Consider the following 20,397-nt stretch of genomic DNA (forward strand, 5'->3'; position numbering starts at 1 on the left):
TACATATAGTGCCGGATTAAGGCCTTCCAAGGCCCTAAGCACCAAAAATATTATGATGCACCCCCCCCCATATTAAACTAAAACAAAAACAATATTAAAAGTTAAAAAAGATGGGAAAATACCAGTGTTGCTATCCTGCCAAATAAATTTTAAAAAAACTCGTACATGCAGATCGAAATGATCATATATAATTCATTAGATTTTATCATCATCAGTTAATTTGAATTTGTTCTTGTGCCCCTGTTGGGCTGGTGCCCTAAGCATGTGCTTAGTGTGCTTAATGGGTAATCCGGCATTACATACATACATACATACATACATACATACATACATACATACATACATACATAGCAACACAGGTAGGTTATAAAGTACTGCGAGAATAGATTTAAAGTGCATTGTGTAAGGACTCGCTGCAGTAGCGGACTCTGGTGGATCCAGTTGGTAGGATTCGATCACGCACCCTTTCAGCCACGAGGCAGGCGGCACACTTACCACTGAACCTGTGCTACTCCTACGAAAATTACTCGCCTTCTATGACATGCAGAAGGTCGCATCGGATCCATTCAGCATCCCCATTTCCTAATACATCACATTCAGTTGGACCGAATATACAATTTTAGGTACCATCAGAGACATAATTAGCATATAGCTACATAATTTCGACTATTCAGTCAAGATGGACATGGATATATTACGAACATAAACTGGTGCGATAACCCATTTGAACGGAGAAAGAACCACACAGTGGATTCATCCGAGTTTCCTCTGACACATCCCCATATCAATTTTGATAAATGGACATTTATGTAGGGGTGTGGGTTCAGAGTCAGTTGACTATAGAAAAGTTGGAATTCATTGCCACCACACATAGGGTAGCAGCTTATGAAACTTAAATGATGTTTGATCGAGTCACACCTGCATGAAATCGATAGAAAAATGATTTATTTTTTGAGAAGCTGCGAGAATTATATTCGTTATGCATTTAATCCGTTATTAAATGAAATTCACAATTTCCTTAAAAAAAACGATCAGAAACTTGTCATTGTCATAGCATCTTTGAGAAAGTCAGATTCATCAAGAATATTGCATGTGTCAACGATGTTTTTTTTTGTATCACGTGATTACTATGTTTACATTTGCTCTCTATTTTGTCAAGGTTGCTGCGAGAGCGGCATGTTTCTGGTCACTGTCATATGAATAAATATGTTGAAAATTATGTGTCATTTTGTTCTTTTTTTGTTGTTATTGTTGTTGTGCCATTTTTCAGCACACGACAGGCTATGCACGGCGGCCAGTATTAATGGTGGAGGAAGAACCCGGGAAGAGCCACCGACCCACGAGAAGCTACTGGCAAGCTTTCTCACATACCCGCATTGGCCGAACCCACGCAGACAGAGGTGAGATGGCAGTGATCCATAACGGAGAGCGCTTTAGACCACTCGGCCACTCGGGGCCCCCTTTGTTCTTTTACGAACAGTATTTGATTTTCATTTAATATTTTTGAATTTTTGTACAACATTATTGACAGGCTGCGATATATTTGTAATCATGTGACTAGTAAATCAAATGGCGAGTACAGAGTCAAATTTCATTAACGCTGTAGTTTCGTCTCATCTGTCAGTGGATTAAAGAATAGTGGATTTCTCAGAAAATAAATAATTTTCCTGTCGATTTTACGCAGGTATGACTTGATGTAACGTTTGCTAGGTCTGCTGGTAAGTGGCTACCTTATGCAGAATTATAACTTTTCTATGGGCAATTGACTCTGACCCTACACCCCAATATAAATGCCCAGATATGAAAAGTGATCTATTTATGGCTAAGTAAGTGGTTTGCCTATACCTGATTGTCTCGCGATTTAAATAGAACATAAAATCAGGGATAATACACGTGCATCTGCTGCGAAGCTCGAGGGACGAGCTTACGACTCTTTCTGAGAGCTCCGGGGGAAAAAAAATGCACGGGACAAAGCGCGTAGAGTCGTTAGTTCTACATAGTGAAGTAAATTATTTGCCTTTCGCCTCCGACTGGAACATGGTTTGGCCGTTTTATCAAATAATCTTAGAAGTAGATGTGGGAATGCACATCAGTATGTTTAGTGATTAGTCTCTGGCGGAGTGCACCATATGTGTTTGGACAGCAGAGGCTGAGATTGTTTTGAGTGTGACTTTTTCTCCTTCCACAGTCATATGGACCCAGATCACAATTATTTTTGAAATATGGTCAGTGCATTTGTGTCTTAGTATATGAGGTGCCGTAGCGGACAAAAGCTGGTCCAATCAGAACGTTGCCGTTTTTCACGTGTTGTATCAAAGATTCTTGTCCTTAAAGTTCTATTTTCTAGGTCGAGATTTTAGATTGTATCTGTTGAATTAAACAGTAGTGGTTGAAAATTATATTTTCTATGTCAAGGTTTTAGATTGTGTCGTTTGAATTAGACGGCGGTGGTTGAAATTTCAATGTCATACGTCGATAATTCCTAATGTATGTATTGGTTCAAAAGAGTTTATGCTGAAAGTTTCATTTCATGTGTTGAGTATTTAGATTTCTTCTGTTGAATTGGACAGCGTTGGTTGAAAATATGTTGTCTAATGTCGAGTTTTTAGATTGTATCTTCTGAATTACACGGCGGTTGTTGAAAGTTTAATGTCATATGTCGAGAGTTTCAATTTAACACATTGAATCACATTGATTGTGCTGAAAGTTCCATTTCGTATGTTGAGTTTTGAGATTGTGTCTGTTGAATTACACAACGTTGATTGGACATTTTATTGTGCTTGTCAGAATTGTTATTTTTATATGGTAAAATGATGTGTTGAAGTTAAAAGCAACATTACACAATGTCTAGTTTAAATAGAACTTTAAACATACCACTGTATAATTCAACATATAAAATCTTATATCTCAATCTAGACAAAGGAACTTTAAGGACATGCCATTTGATTCCACACGTGATATTGGATTTCTCGACATGCGACGTCGAAATTTAAACTGCAACTTTCTCATTGGACCAGCTTTTGTCCGCTACGGCGCCTCATATTAGTACTGAACATTCCACTGTGCCCAAATCATCATAAATAATATTTTAACAAAAAAATAGCTTCAGATATAATGAAGTCAGGGTGAAGTTCTTGTCATGGGTTATCCGACATTTTTATGAGAGGCTGGACTATAAACAAAGCACTATGCAGTGGGTCACAGATTTCACTTCTGGATCAGCATCAATGCCACATTACCAAGGGTGGCCCATCCATATACGCTTACTATAGGCGGTTAAATGGGGAGCCAGATTTGAGGATAATTATCAGGGTGGGGGTTTCATGGTTCATATAGGGCGCCAGATGCTGGGAGCTGTTCTGGGGCTGCCCCTACTCGTTACTCACTATACACTGTAGCTGAAATACACTCAGACAACGACACCATAATACTAAAATTCTAACGAAAAAACGATTACCTTTTAATCAATAAATAAAAAAAGCATAAATCTAACCATTGTATCTCCACCAAAGTGTGAGAGGAAAAAGTGCTCTAAAAATAGACTGGGATTACATTCGTCGGGACTGAACTTGAAGTAATAATTGTGACCCGAGTCCTATCAAGTCATTTATGGCCAATTTTAGTCAGACCTTTATATTTGCATGTCACACTTATTTAAACGTTACACACACACACTCTTTTTGAATTTCATAGCAATCAATGTGTGTGACATCTTTCAAAAAGTGTGTAATGCTGGTTTTACACAGGGTACAAGTCTTGAACCAAGTGAGACGACAAAACTAAATTTTCGATATCTTCCTGAATTTTTTAATGTGGTAAAAACATATTAGTAATACAAGGTCTGTCTGAGAATGTTTAAAATTTAAAAACACTAATAAATTAAATTGTTAAGAAATTTAAATAAACATTAAATTTAGAAAGCTAAATTAAAAAAAATAATTAAATTTTCAAAAAAATGTGCAAAATTCAAACTGACGAATTTTAGACAGTGAAGTTGAATAATGAGTGGTATTTAAAACAAGTGGTAGCTTGGGTCTGTACAACTTATAACATTTTGTCAGGGAGTAGTGAAGCAAGATACATAGCTTGAAGTGATTTTTGCAACAAACTGCAATATGTCTGTTCAAATGCATGCAGGTGTACACATTAAAGAAACAATGACTAGTGTTATGTTCCACATTGATTGTGTTAGTTACACAGCCAGTTGTTAGTATAAATAATAGTGCACTCAGATCTCCCATTTTGCCTTCTGATGGTACAAGTACCATGTTTTATTGCAAAAATGCATTGCATTTTAGTCTCAATAATCACAAAAGGTGACAATGTAATAGGAAAATACAGCTCTGGGGAGGCTTTACCTTAGTGAACAATGGTGTTGATCTCTCCCACAAAGATCTAAGCCATGTCTTTGAGGTGCTATATATCAGTGTGGTAATATGAACTAATCCTAGTCACTTAGGACAGGTACATTGGATATTTCTTAATGAAACCTTGCTATCACCACCTGATTACTGGAGATCATCCAGACTAATCCAACTCTTCCAGCTTGTTCCAGATACTAGGCTAGACCAGGCATGTTTCACTTGATCTTATAAATCAGTAAGATGTAGGTAGATGAAGTTAAAATGTGCTAGCTATAGAGATTTTAAATGACATTAAAACTGCAAGCACAGGAAAAAAAAAACATTACACTTGAGATAGTGACCCTCAGAAATGTGAAGCAATGGGCATGTATTAAAGTGACTGTGTGGGGATGGTGAGTTTGATCATTGGTGCAGTAGTTAGTACATACCAGTATACAGGGAAGTTATGTGACAATGTACTAAAATAAAAGATACTATGGTAAGCTTATTCATGATGGAAATAACATTATGGAAATAACATTTTTGGATAGTGCAAGTGAATACAGCCAATTGTGTGCCTCACAGTTCAACTATATGTACCAGTAGATCCTGTATCATCTATTAAATGTGAAATTCTGACCTCCAAAACTTGTAAACAAGGAAGGACATTTGCATATATGGGACATGTACCATGTACCTATTAAGATCAACTTTGCAAACTTAATTCAAATGATCTGTTTGAACATTTCTAGTATAGTTTTTATGAGTGATGGTAACAATTCTTAAGCAGAATGGTTCATTAGAATGTCATATCAACTGATGGTACAGTTCTGCATTCTGTCAAATTACTTAATTAATATGTATTACAATATATATAGAGTGTTAGTAACAGTTGCTATTATTAATTAATAATGGTTCATTAGAATAGGATATCAGCTTATGCCACACTTTGTCAATCAATGTAATAACCAAACTGAAAAATAAAAAGGAATGCATTTTGTGTTAAAGTTACTTTATTTTGCTGTTTTCTTGTATCCAAAGGTACATGGACATGGGGAAAGTATATTTTATCCCTTTGACCTATATTTCTTTGGAGGTTTTTCATTCTTTAACAGTTGAAAATGGCTCAGTGTACAGCTTAGGCAGACCACACTTTAGAGTTTTCATCTCCGTTTTCTCATTAAGTACTGTGTAAATATGTTTATAAACACTTACTAAAAGCCATACAAGCAGATATGTGTTACTCGTGTACATGTAGTCACTCCATCATAAACACAAATTAACTGATTCAGGCCATACTAAATTGTATAAATGATCTATGGGCACAGTATCAGCTAGAAGTCTTCATGTGTTTTGAATAAAAGTTTAATTCTGACTTTGAAAGATATTTTCTCATCACAAATATCCACCACTGAAACTTGTGTAAGCTGTAGAAATATCAACATGCTGATAATGTTGATACATGTGCAGTTTTTGGTATACATTAAAAAAATTAATTTAAAAAAGTTCATTTGAAAATTATAATTGCATATTCCTATTTTTGAAGTCAATAAACAATATATACTTGCTTGTAAGTCGAGTCCAACTGCAAACCGCACAGACCCATATCTGCCATTGCATTATACACTGGCAGATCTGCCTCTATGCAATTTGTTTAGGGGTAATTAATAGAATAAATGACATAGACCTGATCTGCAGGTGCATTATGCTATTAGGCTAATCATTAAACCCATTAGATTTATGTGCATTCCTACAGCTACAACTGAGTTTATTTCTTGACTTAACAGAAATGGATGAGTAGTGTTCTGATTGAGACAGTTGAGACAGACATTCTTGATTGTCATGATTACATTCTCAGTATCTTGAATGATGACAATATGGCTTGCACAAGTGCCACTCTGGAATAACAGCATAAATTTGATGGATTAGGTAGACGTTTGTGGGGTAGTGGCAATTTTTGAAGGGCTAAATATGACTTGATGGAGATTACCTTGTTCAGATTCTCCAGTTTGAAAAAAAACAACCATACAAACTGTATCTAAGGGGGTGAGGAGACAGGGTATATTGGTGTTTTGCAGAGAGTTAGTGAATTTATTTTTATAGCCAAAAATATTATGCTTGATGTTACTGTCAAATTAGTATGAATTTAACTTGGTAAACTGAGTAATATATACAATAGATTACGTACTATAAGTGCTTTATGTCTGAAACAATTAAAAGCATTTAACTTAAAATCAGATGTTAAAACATTTTTATTTGTGGATGCAGCACATGTTTTCATCTATTGACATTTTAAGGTGAAGTCACACATGCAAAAAGCAGGTGTGAGTTTTTTCAGCAGAAATATTCATCATGGGTATCGTGTTATAGAGTTAAAGAGTCGGGAACAATGCAAGAAAATGCACCAGTGTCAAGAACAGTCCATTCAAATGCAGATATTACTAGTTACTAATTAGTATTGTCTTGCCATTCTAGGGCAGATGCAGAGAATGGGCCCCAAAAAGAAGTCAATTGAAAACAAGGTACCTAAGGTAAACCAAATTAATAATGAAAATAAGGTACATGTATGTCTAATCATATTTTTACCTTAAATAAAATAAAATTTATGTCAACTGAGAAGATTGTTGCAGTATTAGTTTAACCTAACTTCATTGCAAGTTGCATCTTTTTTAAAATATTTTGTCTTGCACATTATGACATAATCTCAATGATGTCAACACTTGTCGAATGAGACTAAAATATATCCACTTCTTTAGAGAATCTACAAGGGGCCACAGTTTTTGCCATTCATTTCTCCCCAGACAGATATCTGAAATTCTAAACAGAGATGCAGCCTGGGTATACCAAGACTGCTTTTACGGATTGTTGGGTCATGATGGAGATACTGTAACGTCATGTTGCGTAGCAAAAATCTTATTAGATCCCACGTATGCTTAACAGTACCCAGCGTACAATAAGTAAAATGTTTATTGGCTCATACCACTCAGTCCATCTGAATATGAAGTCTTGCAATAGGTATTATAAAATTGCATTATGTGGGCATAGATTTTGTTATAGATATAGGCTGTCTGCGTCTGATGAAGTAACGATGTGGAATTTTCTTTTTGGATAGGACAAACGTGCAGTATATTTTTAAGAAGTTTATATCACAGCTTGAAGTCATTGATCTACATGTTGCATCTTTTATAAATTTAGTTCTCAAAATCAGATGTAATGAGCATATATTATATGGTTCATTAAGTAGTATCATCAGTACATGGCTTTCAAAGTCAAAGAATGGTGAAAGACACTCAATGACTTCTTAATTTCAGAGTCAGACCTTGACTGTGGCATTGCTGTAGATTGTAGGTGTGTATTTGTCATTTTCATCAATCACTATAAATGTAAAATTGTTGGAGCAGCATAATTTATCAATGTGCACTTTTTTTTTCAGTTTCATGTTTAGCATGTACAGTTGCCATTGGCAATTGATCTACAAAACCCCTTTTTGCATTTCATGCTATTATATAAATTTCAGTTGTCTCAATAATGTGTTCGAACGCTATATGAAGAAAATTTCTAAATTTCATTATTTAAAAAAATCAATAAATAAAGAGAAATGTGTAATAATTCACAGTTGGCGATAACACATTGTTTAGATTCAGGGTTCAAACAAAATAATTTGTGGGCTCAGGTATGTAGAATAGGCCCTCTGTTCCCTCCATGATATAATGGGACAACCATTTTTGACTCGGGTGTGCCCCATGACAATACACTGAGTAGGTCTTATACACTTGAAACAAGTGCAGTTTATGTAAAAATTGAACTTCATATTTTTAGGATTTTACCCTTTTTGAAAATGAAAGTACTAGTTTTTCCTCTTTTTGTTTCTTCAGACTATTTCCAGCAACATGTCTGAGTCACTGATGATAACCACCACAGAGATGCATACAGGTGGAGAGCCACTGCGTATTGTTGAGACTGGTCTTCCTGAAGTTAAAGGAGACACACTTCTGGAGAAAAGAAGATTTATTCATGAACACATGGACCACATTCGCAAGCTTATAATTTTCGAGCCCAGAGGTCATTTTGATATGTATGGAGTGATTTTAGTCCAGTCTGAAAAACCTGAAGCTGATGTGGGTACTATTTTTATCCACAATGAAGGATACAGTACAATGTGTGGTCATGCTGTAATAGCTCTGGGAAGGTATGTTATTGACCACAAGATGGTCAAGAATGTGACATCACCAGAAACCAGAGTATGTTTCCATTGCCCATGTGGTTTGGTGGAAGCTTATGTGGAGTACAACAATGGAAAAACTGGAAGCGTTAGATTTCATAGTGTACCAGCTTTCTTGTATTTGAAAGGTAAATATCCTCAACATCAACAATATTTTGATACCCTCATCTCTTCGTCCATCTGTCTGTCCCTTACCAAATCTCCGTCAAAATCTCTGTTATGAAATTCACAATATTCGTTACTTATCTTGACAGCATGCAAGAGGGGTTGTAATCTCAACTAACTCTCCTGTGGTACCTGAGATGGGTGAAAAGACTAATATATTTATTATCAGTGCATCTTTTTTTGCTGAACTGTATAGCTCTACTAACAGGTGTATGTTTCCATCTTTATATATGCAGTCATGGCAGGATCACGTGTGTAATGATAGAGCAATATGCAATTAAAAAGCATGGGGGATTGCAATGATGAGTCATCAAAGTTACTTTAGTTCAGCTTTTGTATTATTCAAATGAAATAAGATGCTTCCTTACATATTACAAATGTAATATTAATTATCAGAAAATCCTTTTCATTATTCATTTCATTAATTTCATTTAATAGTGTTCGGTAATTTTAACATTTTTAATAGGAAAATGCTGTTTAAATCCAATCTGTATACCGACAATGTACGGTCGGAATCATTTATAAAAGTTGTTTTCTTGCAAATCATGATTCTTTCCTGAGCATTTGTTGATTGAAAAATAAATTTTGTACTGTTTCATGATAATAACAGCTCAAATATACTGGTTTTTAAATGATGCTTTCTCGTTAATTAAACTCAGTTAAATTTTGCAGTCATGGCTGGTAATCAGTCTTTAAATATCTAACACACATCATTAGGAAATATGCAGTGATAGGTATTTCCTGGTCTTTATATTAATTATTCATTTGATTTCTGTTTATGGCAGTAAAGTTTGAGTTCATTATTAAAATTGCATTCTGGACATGCAGTTGTACGAGGCAAAGATTTCTTTGTTTCCTCTGTTGTATTGGTGGAAAATTAACATTGATGGAACAGAATGCTTTATATTAGGTTAATAATAATTTTAATATTAGTGTAAAGCCATTGAAAAAATAGGCATTTTATCGTCAAGACATTACATAACGGTTAAATGTTGTACATTTCTGTCAATAAAAAAAATTGCATTTTGTGGGAAGAATTTTATTAAAAGTATGAGACTTTGCACTAGTTGAATGAGAAATAAGTTGATCTGGTGACAAATAGGAGATACTGAATACTGGCACATGTTTGCAATGGTTTAATTCATGCTCGAGTATGCAGAATATTTTTCTCCAAAAATCGTTTTGTAATATTCAAAGGATGGCAAGGCAATCAAGCTTTAGACTTGGATCGTTTTAAATTTCAGCTATATAAATGACCAAAAAAATCTGAGGGCAAACAATTGTTGTATAGTTATGTGTAATATATGATCATATTTTTACTTCTCAGTTTCACAGCTGATTTATTATTTTGCATTGCAGACATCTTTTATGTTGAACTCTTACAATGTGGTCTAATTATTCTTTCCCTGTACACAAGACAACCATTATGTTTTCAGATTATGATGTGGAGGTTCCTGGATATGGAAAAATAACTGTTGACATTAGTTATGGTGGTTCATTTTATGCACTGGTTCCAGCAGAGAAAGTCCATCTCGACATTAGAAAATCTCTAATCCAAGATGTCATAGAGGCAGCTGATGCGATATCTAGTGAGTTTTATCTTTTTCTCCAAGAAGATGTTACTGTATTTATTTATTTAGATTGACTTCCATCTTTGCAGAATTTACCTTTGTTACAGATTTAATTAGGGTTAGTGACTAAAATTTTCATAAGATCGGTTAGCAAGAACTTGCATCGTGGAACAATTTTTAGGAGTCTACAAATACATTCTTGCAATTGCAGCAAACTACTGTCATGCTAGCACATAGTTACAAAATTTTGTTTGATATGCTACTCAAGGTGAATAGGTGATACAGTATCATACAGTTTTTTTACTCTACTACTTTGCACATAGCATTTGATCTCCAATCGATGCTGACTTTTAAGTAACTCGTGTAAGTCATGCTAATTTTTCTGTAAACAGGAACATACATAAAACACACATAAATTGTAGTGACTCTCTGCAGTACAGGGGCCCAATTTAACAGTATGCAAATTTTGCAATGTGATATGTTAGTGTGAGATGCAAGTGTTGATGGCAGAACGATGTAAGGCTTTGGCTGTAAGGAATGGCTCTTCATCTTGCACTTACTATTCAACCCCAGTTGGCAGTTGTGTGTGTGTGTGTGTGTGTGTGTGTGTGTGTGTGTGTGTGTTTATCACATGTCTTTTTGAACACTGGACAAGGTCACTGTGCAAGGAATAGTGTTATAGTGTTTTCCATTTTCTTAAATTTCTAAATAAAGAAAGATGCATCAAATTGGGATCTGCCTATTAGAATGTCAAACTGGCAGCTGCTTAGTATTATAAAGTTAAAAATGATTTAAGCATATTTATTTAGGCAATCATAAGAGGAAAATGTCAGAGCAAGCAAATGAGAGAAATAGAGAGGGAGGAGTAATGTTAAACAATAAGACATTACCATTAATAGGGTACAGAAATTTGAACTGAATATCCATCTTTATTAAACCTTTGTATCATATATTTATGATGGAGAAAAATGAGCAATAAATATCTAGCAGAACACTGTGAACTATTATGTTGCATTAAATTTCAATCGGTCATGTCTCTCAGTGTACTAATTTTAAAAACTGTACTTTTTGGGGAAGAGTTTTTGTTGATAATTTTGACTGAAAATATTGATCTAATGTTTGCTTATCTTCATAAATATAAAAGTTAACAAATATGCAAAGATGAGATTGCACTTGTGCATTTGAATTGTACAGTATGTTTGTAACTTGTTCCAGTAATTGTCATAATTTGTCTTCATTTTCTCATTTATTTGTTTCTTGATCAGTCAATGAATATATTGTAAGTGGATGTATCATTAGTCATTTCAATTTCTTACATATCTTCAGGATCACTTTTTCATAACATTTCTCAAATTTCACTATACTGTAATCTCTTTGTAAGCATGTGCTTTAATCCATTAATTCATCAATTCCACATACATATTGGGGGCAGGTAATACCAGTGCCAACTTTTGTAAGGACCATACTTTTGAACATTTGAATTATTTGTAAACAATGCAGTAGATATTTGTAACAACAATGATTTTGGGGTTGTCATCTACAGAAGATCGGAAATAAGTTTAAAGAGAAACCTTTAAATTTAAACATTCTTACTGCATTAAATTTGCAGATGCTCTAAAGAAAGTGGTCCAGTTGGAACATCCGGAGAGCAAGGACCTAGCTTTTTTGTATGGCACAATTCTGACTGATGGGAAAGATGAGTTGTCAGAGGAAGAAAGCAGGAACATCTGTGTCTTTGCAGACAGAGAGGTATGGACAGTGTCATTTTATATCTCACCAAACCCAAATGTATGAACGACTGGTGGCAATAATATGCTCATTTGTCAAAATGCAATGATTTCTATACATTATAACCATACAGAAGGTTTGCCGCTGGAAGAAAAGTATGTGCATGAGCAGCAAAGATCCCGTTTGGCCAAATATTGCTATGAGTGATGCACAGTTATTGGTTAATGTACCTGTGCACTCTGATTCTCCTATTGATAAGCATTTCAGCTTTGATACAGTCAAAGATTCTCTTGCATCTAAATTTAAAAAACACTGTTGAATATCTGACTTGTATCACCCATTAGCAGTAGTTTATTGGCGTCTTTGGATATGTTAGTCAGTATAGTGACATGGGATAGGTCTTTCCTTCTGTTTCCATTTTTCGCTGTTCCCGTTCACTAAAGTCAGTATGGTTGGCAATCAAAACCTACCACCAACTTCTTTGTTTAAAAAATTGTTCTGAATCAAAACCTTTTCTTATCATATAAGTAGCAACATTTGTATTTACCAGTCTCACTTCAATAAGTGCATTTGGTTCTGTATAGTGAAAGAAATCTGTAAAGCACCTGTTTAAACTTTATATATATATATATATATATATATATATATATATATATATATATATATATATATATATATATATATATATATATGTTTCTTGCCTTAAGCATAAGTCATCTACAAAGTGCAACGAATAATATCAGTGGAGGCCAAGTGATTATTAAGAACCAGATTTTTTTGTCTCTTTTAGTCTTGAACAAAAGGTATTCTACAAAACCCATATTTCTTTGACCTTTAACAAATTGCACAAGCATCTTCCAGTCCTTAAGTGCAAGCCCTCTACTCACTTTAGTCAAAGTATTTGGTCAGGAACTACATTTATTGTGCAGAAAACATTTTTCTTCTTTCAGTCAAAGTCATCTTAACCTTGGACATTTATACCTCAAAGTCAATAGGCTACTTTCTTACCCAACATGTAAGTCATCCACAACTTTGCATGAGGTACATGAACAGAACAGAGATTTTTATGCAGAAATAATTTTGCTTCTTTCATCCACTGTGACCTTGATTAATGACCTTTTGACCCTCCAGTCAATATGCTTCTTCCTTTTCGACTTGATCTGTTCAGCTTGCATACTTTCATGTAATTAATAATTTTGCAAGATCTCATCTAGTGGAGGGGCCCTGAGTGGACAAGTGGTCTAAAGCGCTCTTCGTTACGGATCACTGCCATCTCACCTCTGTCTGCGCTGGTTCAAGTCTCAGATTCAGCCAATGTGGGTATGTGAGAAAGCTTGCCAGTAGCTTCTCATGGGTCAGTGGTTCTTTCTGGGGTTTTCCCAGGTTCTTCCTCCACCATTAATACTGGCCACCATGTATAGCCTATTGTGTGCTGAAAAATGGTGTTAAACCCCACAACAACAACAACAACATCTAGTGGAGTGCTAGCCAGATCAGCTTTAAAATCCAACCAGAACATTTTCATCTGACCCAAAAAGTTTTCATAATATACTTTTTCTGATACATTTTCTGGAGGGTCTTCATGCTTTTCATGAAATAGCTGCTTGTAAAGTTCCTTGGCAACTGCTGTATTTCTGTTAGTGCCACCAGAACCAATAAGTATACTAAAAACTATAATGACTCATTATATTGACTATGCTATATAAAAATGTTAATCTTAAACTTTGACTCAAATAACATTTTAAAAAATCAGGGCATAATTTTGTCTGTCTCCCAGTTGTCATTTTATGATTATCGGTCCAGTGCATCATGGCAAGACAAATCTGCTTTTGAACATGCAGCTTAATAATGGGCTTACTTACAACAATGTATTTGCTAAATATGAGTTAAGACAAATACAGAACATTTAACAAATTTGACAAGGCATTTGGTAGCGAAACAAAGACTTTTACAATGTTTGTCCCCGATGAAATAAAGCCTGTAGAAGAACTTTATGGCAATAAGGGCTCTTTCATTATATTTAATGACATCAAAATCAATGGCAACAACATGAACAGAATCAAAGAATATATTTTACTGGTGTGAAATAAGTGCTGCAATTCTGTCTGCCTGGCGTAATCTGACAATGATGTGACAAAATACTACCACCACTAATCAAGCTGCTTTGTGCTGTTTTCTGGTCTGGGCATTTAGGACATGGATTCTCTTGTTCATGATCACTGTATTGGCATAGATGTCGCCAAGTTCAGTCAGTGTTAACTTGAAGCCACTTGCAGCACCAAACATGATTATATGACTTTTCACACATATACTGAAAATGCTTCTGATATGTATCATTACAGCTTTGATAAAATTTATCTGCCAAATTAAATAGGTAAATACTTTGTATCAAATGCCATTTTTACAAGTAGATATGCAAAAAGATAAAGCTGAAATTATGCTTTGATATGCAGAGCCATTGCATGGTTGCATACTTGCAGAAAAAACAGGTGAACAGGAATTTCAGCACAATGTAGCAGAAAAGCTGTTTAAACAACATCAGAAAAAATAGATAAAGCTGTGACAGCACATAATATTAATAATGATGGTTCCATTAAAATCAGCTAAACAAAATTAATCGATGGCCAGAAGGGTGTGAGGACCCTTATTACTGAAGAAATGTCTCCAGTTTTTTTGTAGGTTAGATTAAATGGCCAAGGAAAAAAAAAACAAGATAGTCAGAATGGCAGGAGGTGAGACTAAGGAATAGTAGATGATTAAGACTGTCTGAAACTGGGGTTATGAGGGAATTCCTGTGTTAAAATAGTCCCTAGGTTTAACATGGAATACTATTTTGGGGTCAGAAGTGTTTATCGGTCAAACCTTGCATGTGGTCAGTGGAAATGGTAATGTCAATTTGTTTGATCTACATTCCAACACATTAAGTACACTATTCAAATATTCCACATATACAGTCCATCACCTTCTTTCTGATTACTATCCAAACACCACCCTACAACCCAGAACCTCCTTTTTGATTATTATCCAAAAACACCCACTACAATCCAGACCATTATATATACTTTCCAAATGCACAGCCCCACAATCCAGCACCCACTTTATAATTACTATCCAAACACACACCTATCCTATCCAACTAAAAGGATATGAATGTTTACACACATATTATACTTACACTCAAAGAAACTATCACACAAAAGAGGGCAGGATTCAAAAGAATTGATGGTGAAATTTACACACACTCACACAAGCAAAATTTTGAATGTCCCTCTTGTAAGCAATGTAATATTAAAATATTTGGGATTACTTTCCAACACTCCACATTATTCAATCAGCACACCATGTGTAGTGACCAACATCCAGTCATCTACTACCCATAACCCCACATATACCATCCAGCACACCATGTGTAGTGACCATCATCCAGTCATCTGCTATCCAGCATCCCACATTATACCATGTGTACTGACCAATACTCCAAATATACTATTGGACATAACATATGTGGTGAGCAAAACCCAGTCATCTACTATCCAACACTCCATATTATACCATCAGCATGCTGTGTGTAGCAGCCAGTGACCAGCATCTACTATCCAACACACCAGGCAAGAGTGGTGAACACACCACTTTATATGAGAGAAGCACAGACATGGAGGAAAACATCCATCTGATTCTTTACACAGATATGAATGAAAACATTCTTGTTTAACAAACATCAGTACAGAGATGTGAAAGAATATTTGAACACAATTTGTATTCTGCACAAAAGCAACAAACGAGTCGACTTGGTTTATTTTCAGAATCAACATGTTTAGTAATAAAAAGCATTGCGAACTCTAAGGGAAATCCATGACTGCATTGTTGAGAAAATACAAACAATATTGTCCACACAACTCGAAATATAAAATCTTTTTAATCAATCATTATTGAATTAAGTAGATACAGCATTTCTTCTCATAAAGTCAGTGGTCATTTTATTGAGGAGTTCATCCACAAGAATGAAATTATTCTATACTATGATGATTGGGAAAGTAGATGGCTATCAAATAGTTTCTTGGTCAGTGCCTGTCATCAGTGTTGATAGTATAGGCTTGAACATCATGTTTTTGATGGGGTGGTTAATCTTTAGCATAAACCACATGATTCCAAAAAGCCATGTATGAACTATGAGTTGGAATGTAATGAAATTCCCAGGTATCAATTCTTTCTTTTTTATTTTCACAGATAATGATTAAAAAGTCTCTAGTTCATATCTGACATTTTTGTTGAAATACTCTGTCAAGTAAGTCGATGTACAATGGGTAATATGAGTACTCGTTTCAAGACAGCTTCAATGTGATTGGTCTCCAGAGAAGTTATTGGAGGTATGGAATTGTCACACAAGTATTTTCACCACTTTCTCAAAATCTTCCCTTCTGATAAAGAAATACATTATAATACATTTACAAGTGCTTTCACCGCTCCGGTGGCCTGTGGTTAGAGCATCCGAATTGGATGCTGGAGGTCATGGGTTCCCCAGTCAAGTCATACCAAAGACTTACAAAAATGATACTAAAAGCTGCCTCGCTTGGCGTTCAGCATTAAGAGGTTAGTGTTAGGACTGTTCGGCCTGGTGTCAGGATAATGTGACTGGGTGGGACATCATGCTACATGTCTGTGGCATGATGCCCCAGTGCTAGACATCACTATAAACTGTCACAATGTGGACATCGTAGTGATATGACTGATTTTTTTTTAAAGCTACGTTAAAAATCCAAATCACACATAAATACACACACACACACACACACAAGTACTTTCATATTTTCAGATCAAATGCAATGAAGAACTGTTTCCCAAACAGCTTAGAGTTTTTAATCATTGGTATCTGAACATTATAAGATGTATAATTACTTTGAAAATGATCAGAGATGATTAACTGCAAAGACATTTTAAAACTTGTCATGCTACAACTTCTGTCATCCATGTTACAATAAATTCCATTTTAAGAAAGTCAATGACACCGATAAAGAATTAGTGGATTACCAAGTACTTTTAAAAGAGCTTGTCCTAAAAGACCAGAAGATTTCTTTGAACTTTGGATGCCAATTCATTAGTGTCTGTGTTTACATGTGTTTGTGTTAGCTTCCTTTACTGACAGATTATTTGTGGCATTTTTATGAACATTAAATGCAAAATCTTGACAGCCATTGGCATATGATCAGCTTAATTTTATATGTAAGTGCAAGCTGTCTTTCTTAATTATCAGGAAATCACTTGTTGGGTAGATAAATTGTGAAAATAATCTTTACAAGCTACCAAATGACTTTCTTTCTTAGATGATCTTTACTCTTTCTCTTCTCTGTCTGTCTCTATATCTCACTGTCTCTCTCTTCTCTGTCTGTCTCTGTCTCTCTCCAGAGGAGGTAGATGATGTTGGATATGGGTCAAACATGTCTTCATCAAAATCGCTAGCATGGTCTTCTGCCAACATTTCTCGGAGAGTGTTGAGTCATACAGAACATCATTGTTGCTTGGATTATGGTTTCTCCTTGGAAATATGATCATGTCATGATAGTGTAAAATTCAAATTTAATTGTATATATATATATATATATATATATATATATATATATATATATATATATATATATATATATATATATATATATGTATCTGTCAAAAGAAAGGACACTGAACTCTGGAATGTCCATTCATCAATGAAAAGAGTAAAGATACATGTTATCAATGTTAAGAAAAATGCCAATGATCTTCAATGTGTTCCAAGAGAAAAGGAAACACAAAGGAAGAGCATTCTAAAGTAGTAACAGAAGAAGAACCGATTTCAGTAAAGAAGTTCAGGAAAGCAAGAAAATCAGAAGGAACAGTAAAAGACGAGCCCATACCAGTGAAGAAATTCAAAACAGAAAGACAGTAAACAAAAGTGCACTTTTTTACGAGTTTTGAAATTTCATCATGATTCTGATTCAAGAGAATATACCAAAACATGTAAGTGTATCTTTGTCATGATTTGTTATTTTGGTATGAACAAGATACCCAAACACACTTTCATGGACAATTTTTATAAACACATGACATGATGGATAGTAAATTTTGGGTGTTGGATAGTAAATGAGGGGTGATGGATATTAGATGACTGGGTCTTGTTCACTCAACCGTTTTCATTGCTTAGTAAGTGTAGGTATTAGTCACTGATAACAGCGTGAAACTTTTACTTTTGCACAATTTGTACAAGAAATATTGAACCTTTAAACTTTTGTTTTACAGTTTGTAAGACAAAATTAAAATTATTTCATTTGTTTTAGTATTTTTCAATCTTTGCTTAATTCCATATAACTTGTGTATTTTTCATTTCTAAGAATTTATATCTTTAAACTTTCTCAAGTTTAAGTGTTTCCAATAAAAAAAAATTTTAAAAAAATTCAAAATATTTAAATTTTGGCAATATTGCTGTTTAATTATTTTATTTTGCACTTGTAGAACGGCTGCATTAGCAACAAGAAGAGCAAAACAATATGATACTTTAAAGATATGATTCTACCTTTGAATCCTGGCGTAACTATCGAAAAGTTATGGCACTTTTGCATCAGTGAATTTGTTAGTGACATATCCTTCAGCGCTGAAAAGTTCAAATTCAGTCATAACTCCTATAACGATCATCAAGTTTTTTGCCAAAAGCTTGAGGTGTTGGTTTAAAGATGTTGTAAAGACATTATAAGAAAACCCTTCATTTAAAGATTTCAACTTCGATATTTTGATTTGTGACGTAAAAATATACCCATTGTACTATTAATTCTGAATCCATTATGTTTCATTGTTCTGTTTGTTCTTAGGTGGACAGATCTCCATGCGGATCTGGTGTTACTGCTAGAGTTGCCCAACAGTTCTTTAGGGGACAGATTAAGATGAACCAAAAAAGGACATTTTCTGGACCAACAGGGTCGGTATTCAGGGGCCAGGCAGTGAAAGAGGTGACCTATGGGGGTCGAGAGGCTGTAGTTGTGGAAGTTTCTGGCAAAGGACATTATTCGGGGACCGCCACGTACACGCTGGAACCAGATGATACTATTGGTAAAGGTTTCCTCATTCGCTAACAAGGATATCCTTGCAGCCTTCAATGCCACTAACGTACCCCAGAGATTAGATCTGTTCAGTTTTTTTTATTTATTTCTTTGATGTATTTTAATGCGATCTTCTTGTGTCAATGCTCTCCATTTATGACCTTTTCGAGAAATTTTTCATTTGTATATAGTACCTGTAGTGCTGTTTGTAAAACACTTATCCCAACTGAAGCGTTGTATTTCCAAACATTTTAGGGATAATACATGAGTAAAGTTCCATTTAGAAGAAGTCATTGTCCTAAAGTGTGATTTTTGTAATTATTGTACTTTCCACGATCTAAAAAGCTATAGATTCACAATTTCTCCGTAAACTGGCTAATACACTAGGTGAATAGCAGGCGGGCTGTTAAAACTGCAGAAAGAAAAATACCTGCATGTAGTGACAAAACCATATTACAAAACTTTCACTCAAATTTCGATAAGTCAAACAGCAGTGAGTGAAATATTGGACATAACACGAAGGACAGAAAATTCATCCTCGCAAGTCAAGGCTCATCTGTCCGCTTGATTTCACAACAACCGTGGTATATTTAGCTAGCCAAAACAGTTGTTTAAACAAGCACCATTTTATGAATGAAAAAGTTACTGTCCATAATAATCAAAATCAACCGACCAATGAGAACTTGTTACACCTTTATGTATTCTATATTGCAACTTCTGTGATGTCCTTGACTGGAAAGAAAAACTTGTGAACGTTTTAAATTGGAGAAACCCACACACGAATGATGACCTTGCCTACAGATGACATGATGATTATTTTCAGTTATCTTCCTAGGTAAATGCAACGAGCAGTCTGATAAGATCGGGTTCTTTCCAGGCCCATAGCGGAATGGTAGGTAATCTTTCTGCTAGTCAAACTGGTACCCGGCTCTCTGCTGCACTCGTTTTATAACAAGAGTCGGACGAGTATCAGTTGCTAGGCTTGCTATATAAGTGTCGATATTGAACGAAGAGTATCGACGAACCTTGGATAGCTAAGATATGGAATCTGAAAACAACCAAAAACATTTTTTGAAATGTGCAGCCATTCCCGCTTTCAAAGTTCAACTCTGGTTTCTAAAGGTCAAGATTGTTTGCATTATAGTGCATACAGAAGAAATATAAATGGGAATAGGATAAGCACTGCGTCACACATATTCATTGGAGGTGAGAAAATATATTTAAATCATTGATTTCTGCTAGCAAAGCAAGCAAAAATAATTTTTTAGTTAAATTGCATAATCATGCCCTTCAGTTACATTGAG

At 34.9% G+C, this 20,397-nt stretch overlaps 1 protein-coding gene across 5 annotated transcripts in view; it reads left to right on the top strand.

The window, feature by feature from the left end:
- LOC149805070 (trans-L-3-hydroxyproline dehydratase-like) overlaps window positions 1-19,382 on the top strand; it is a 22,231-nt gene extending 2,849 nt beyond the window's left edge. For 2 of the 5 annotated variants that reach the window (XM_089947047.1, XM_089947041.1), the window contains exons 2-6: window positions 6,819-6,874; window positions 8,219-8,693; window positions 10,167-10,319; window positions 11,911-12,050; window positions 18,866-19,382. In XM_089947047.1, the coding sequence (XP_089803173.1) occupies window positions 6,824-6,874; window positions 8,219-8,693; window positions 10,167-10,319; window positions 11,911-12,050; window positions 18,866-19,126 (1,080 nt within the window). In that variant the 5' untranslated portion in view covers window positions 6,819-6,823 and the 3' untranslated portion in view covers window positions 19,127-19,382. The remainder of the gene's footprint in view (window positions 1-6,818; window positions 6,875-8,218; window positions 8,694-10,166; window positions 10,320-11,910; window positions 12,051-18,865) is intronic. The other 3 variants (XM_089947066.1, XM_089947055.1, XM_089947073.1) reach the window with 2 other exon arrangements.
- Window positions 19,383-20,397: the final 1,015 nt, after the last annotated feature.

This window comes from Sinohyriopsis cumingii, chromosome 2, assembly GCF_028554795.1.
Source record: "Sinohyriopsis cumingii isolate HCF-2022 chromosome 2, ASM2855479v2, whole genome shotgun sequence".
In the NCBI taxonomy this organism is placed as follows: domain Eukaryota; kingdom Metazoa; phylum Mollusca; class Bivalvia; order Unionida; family Unionidae; genus Sinohyriopsis; species Sinohyriopsis cumingii.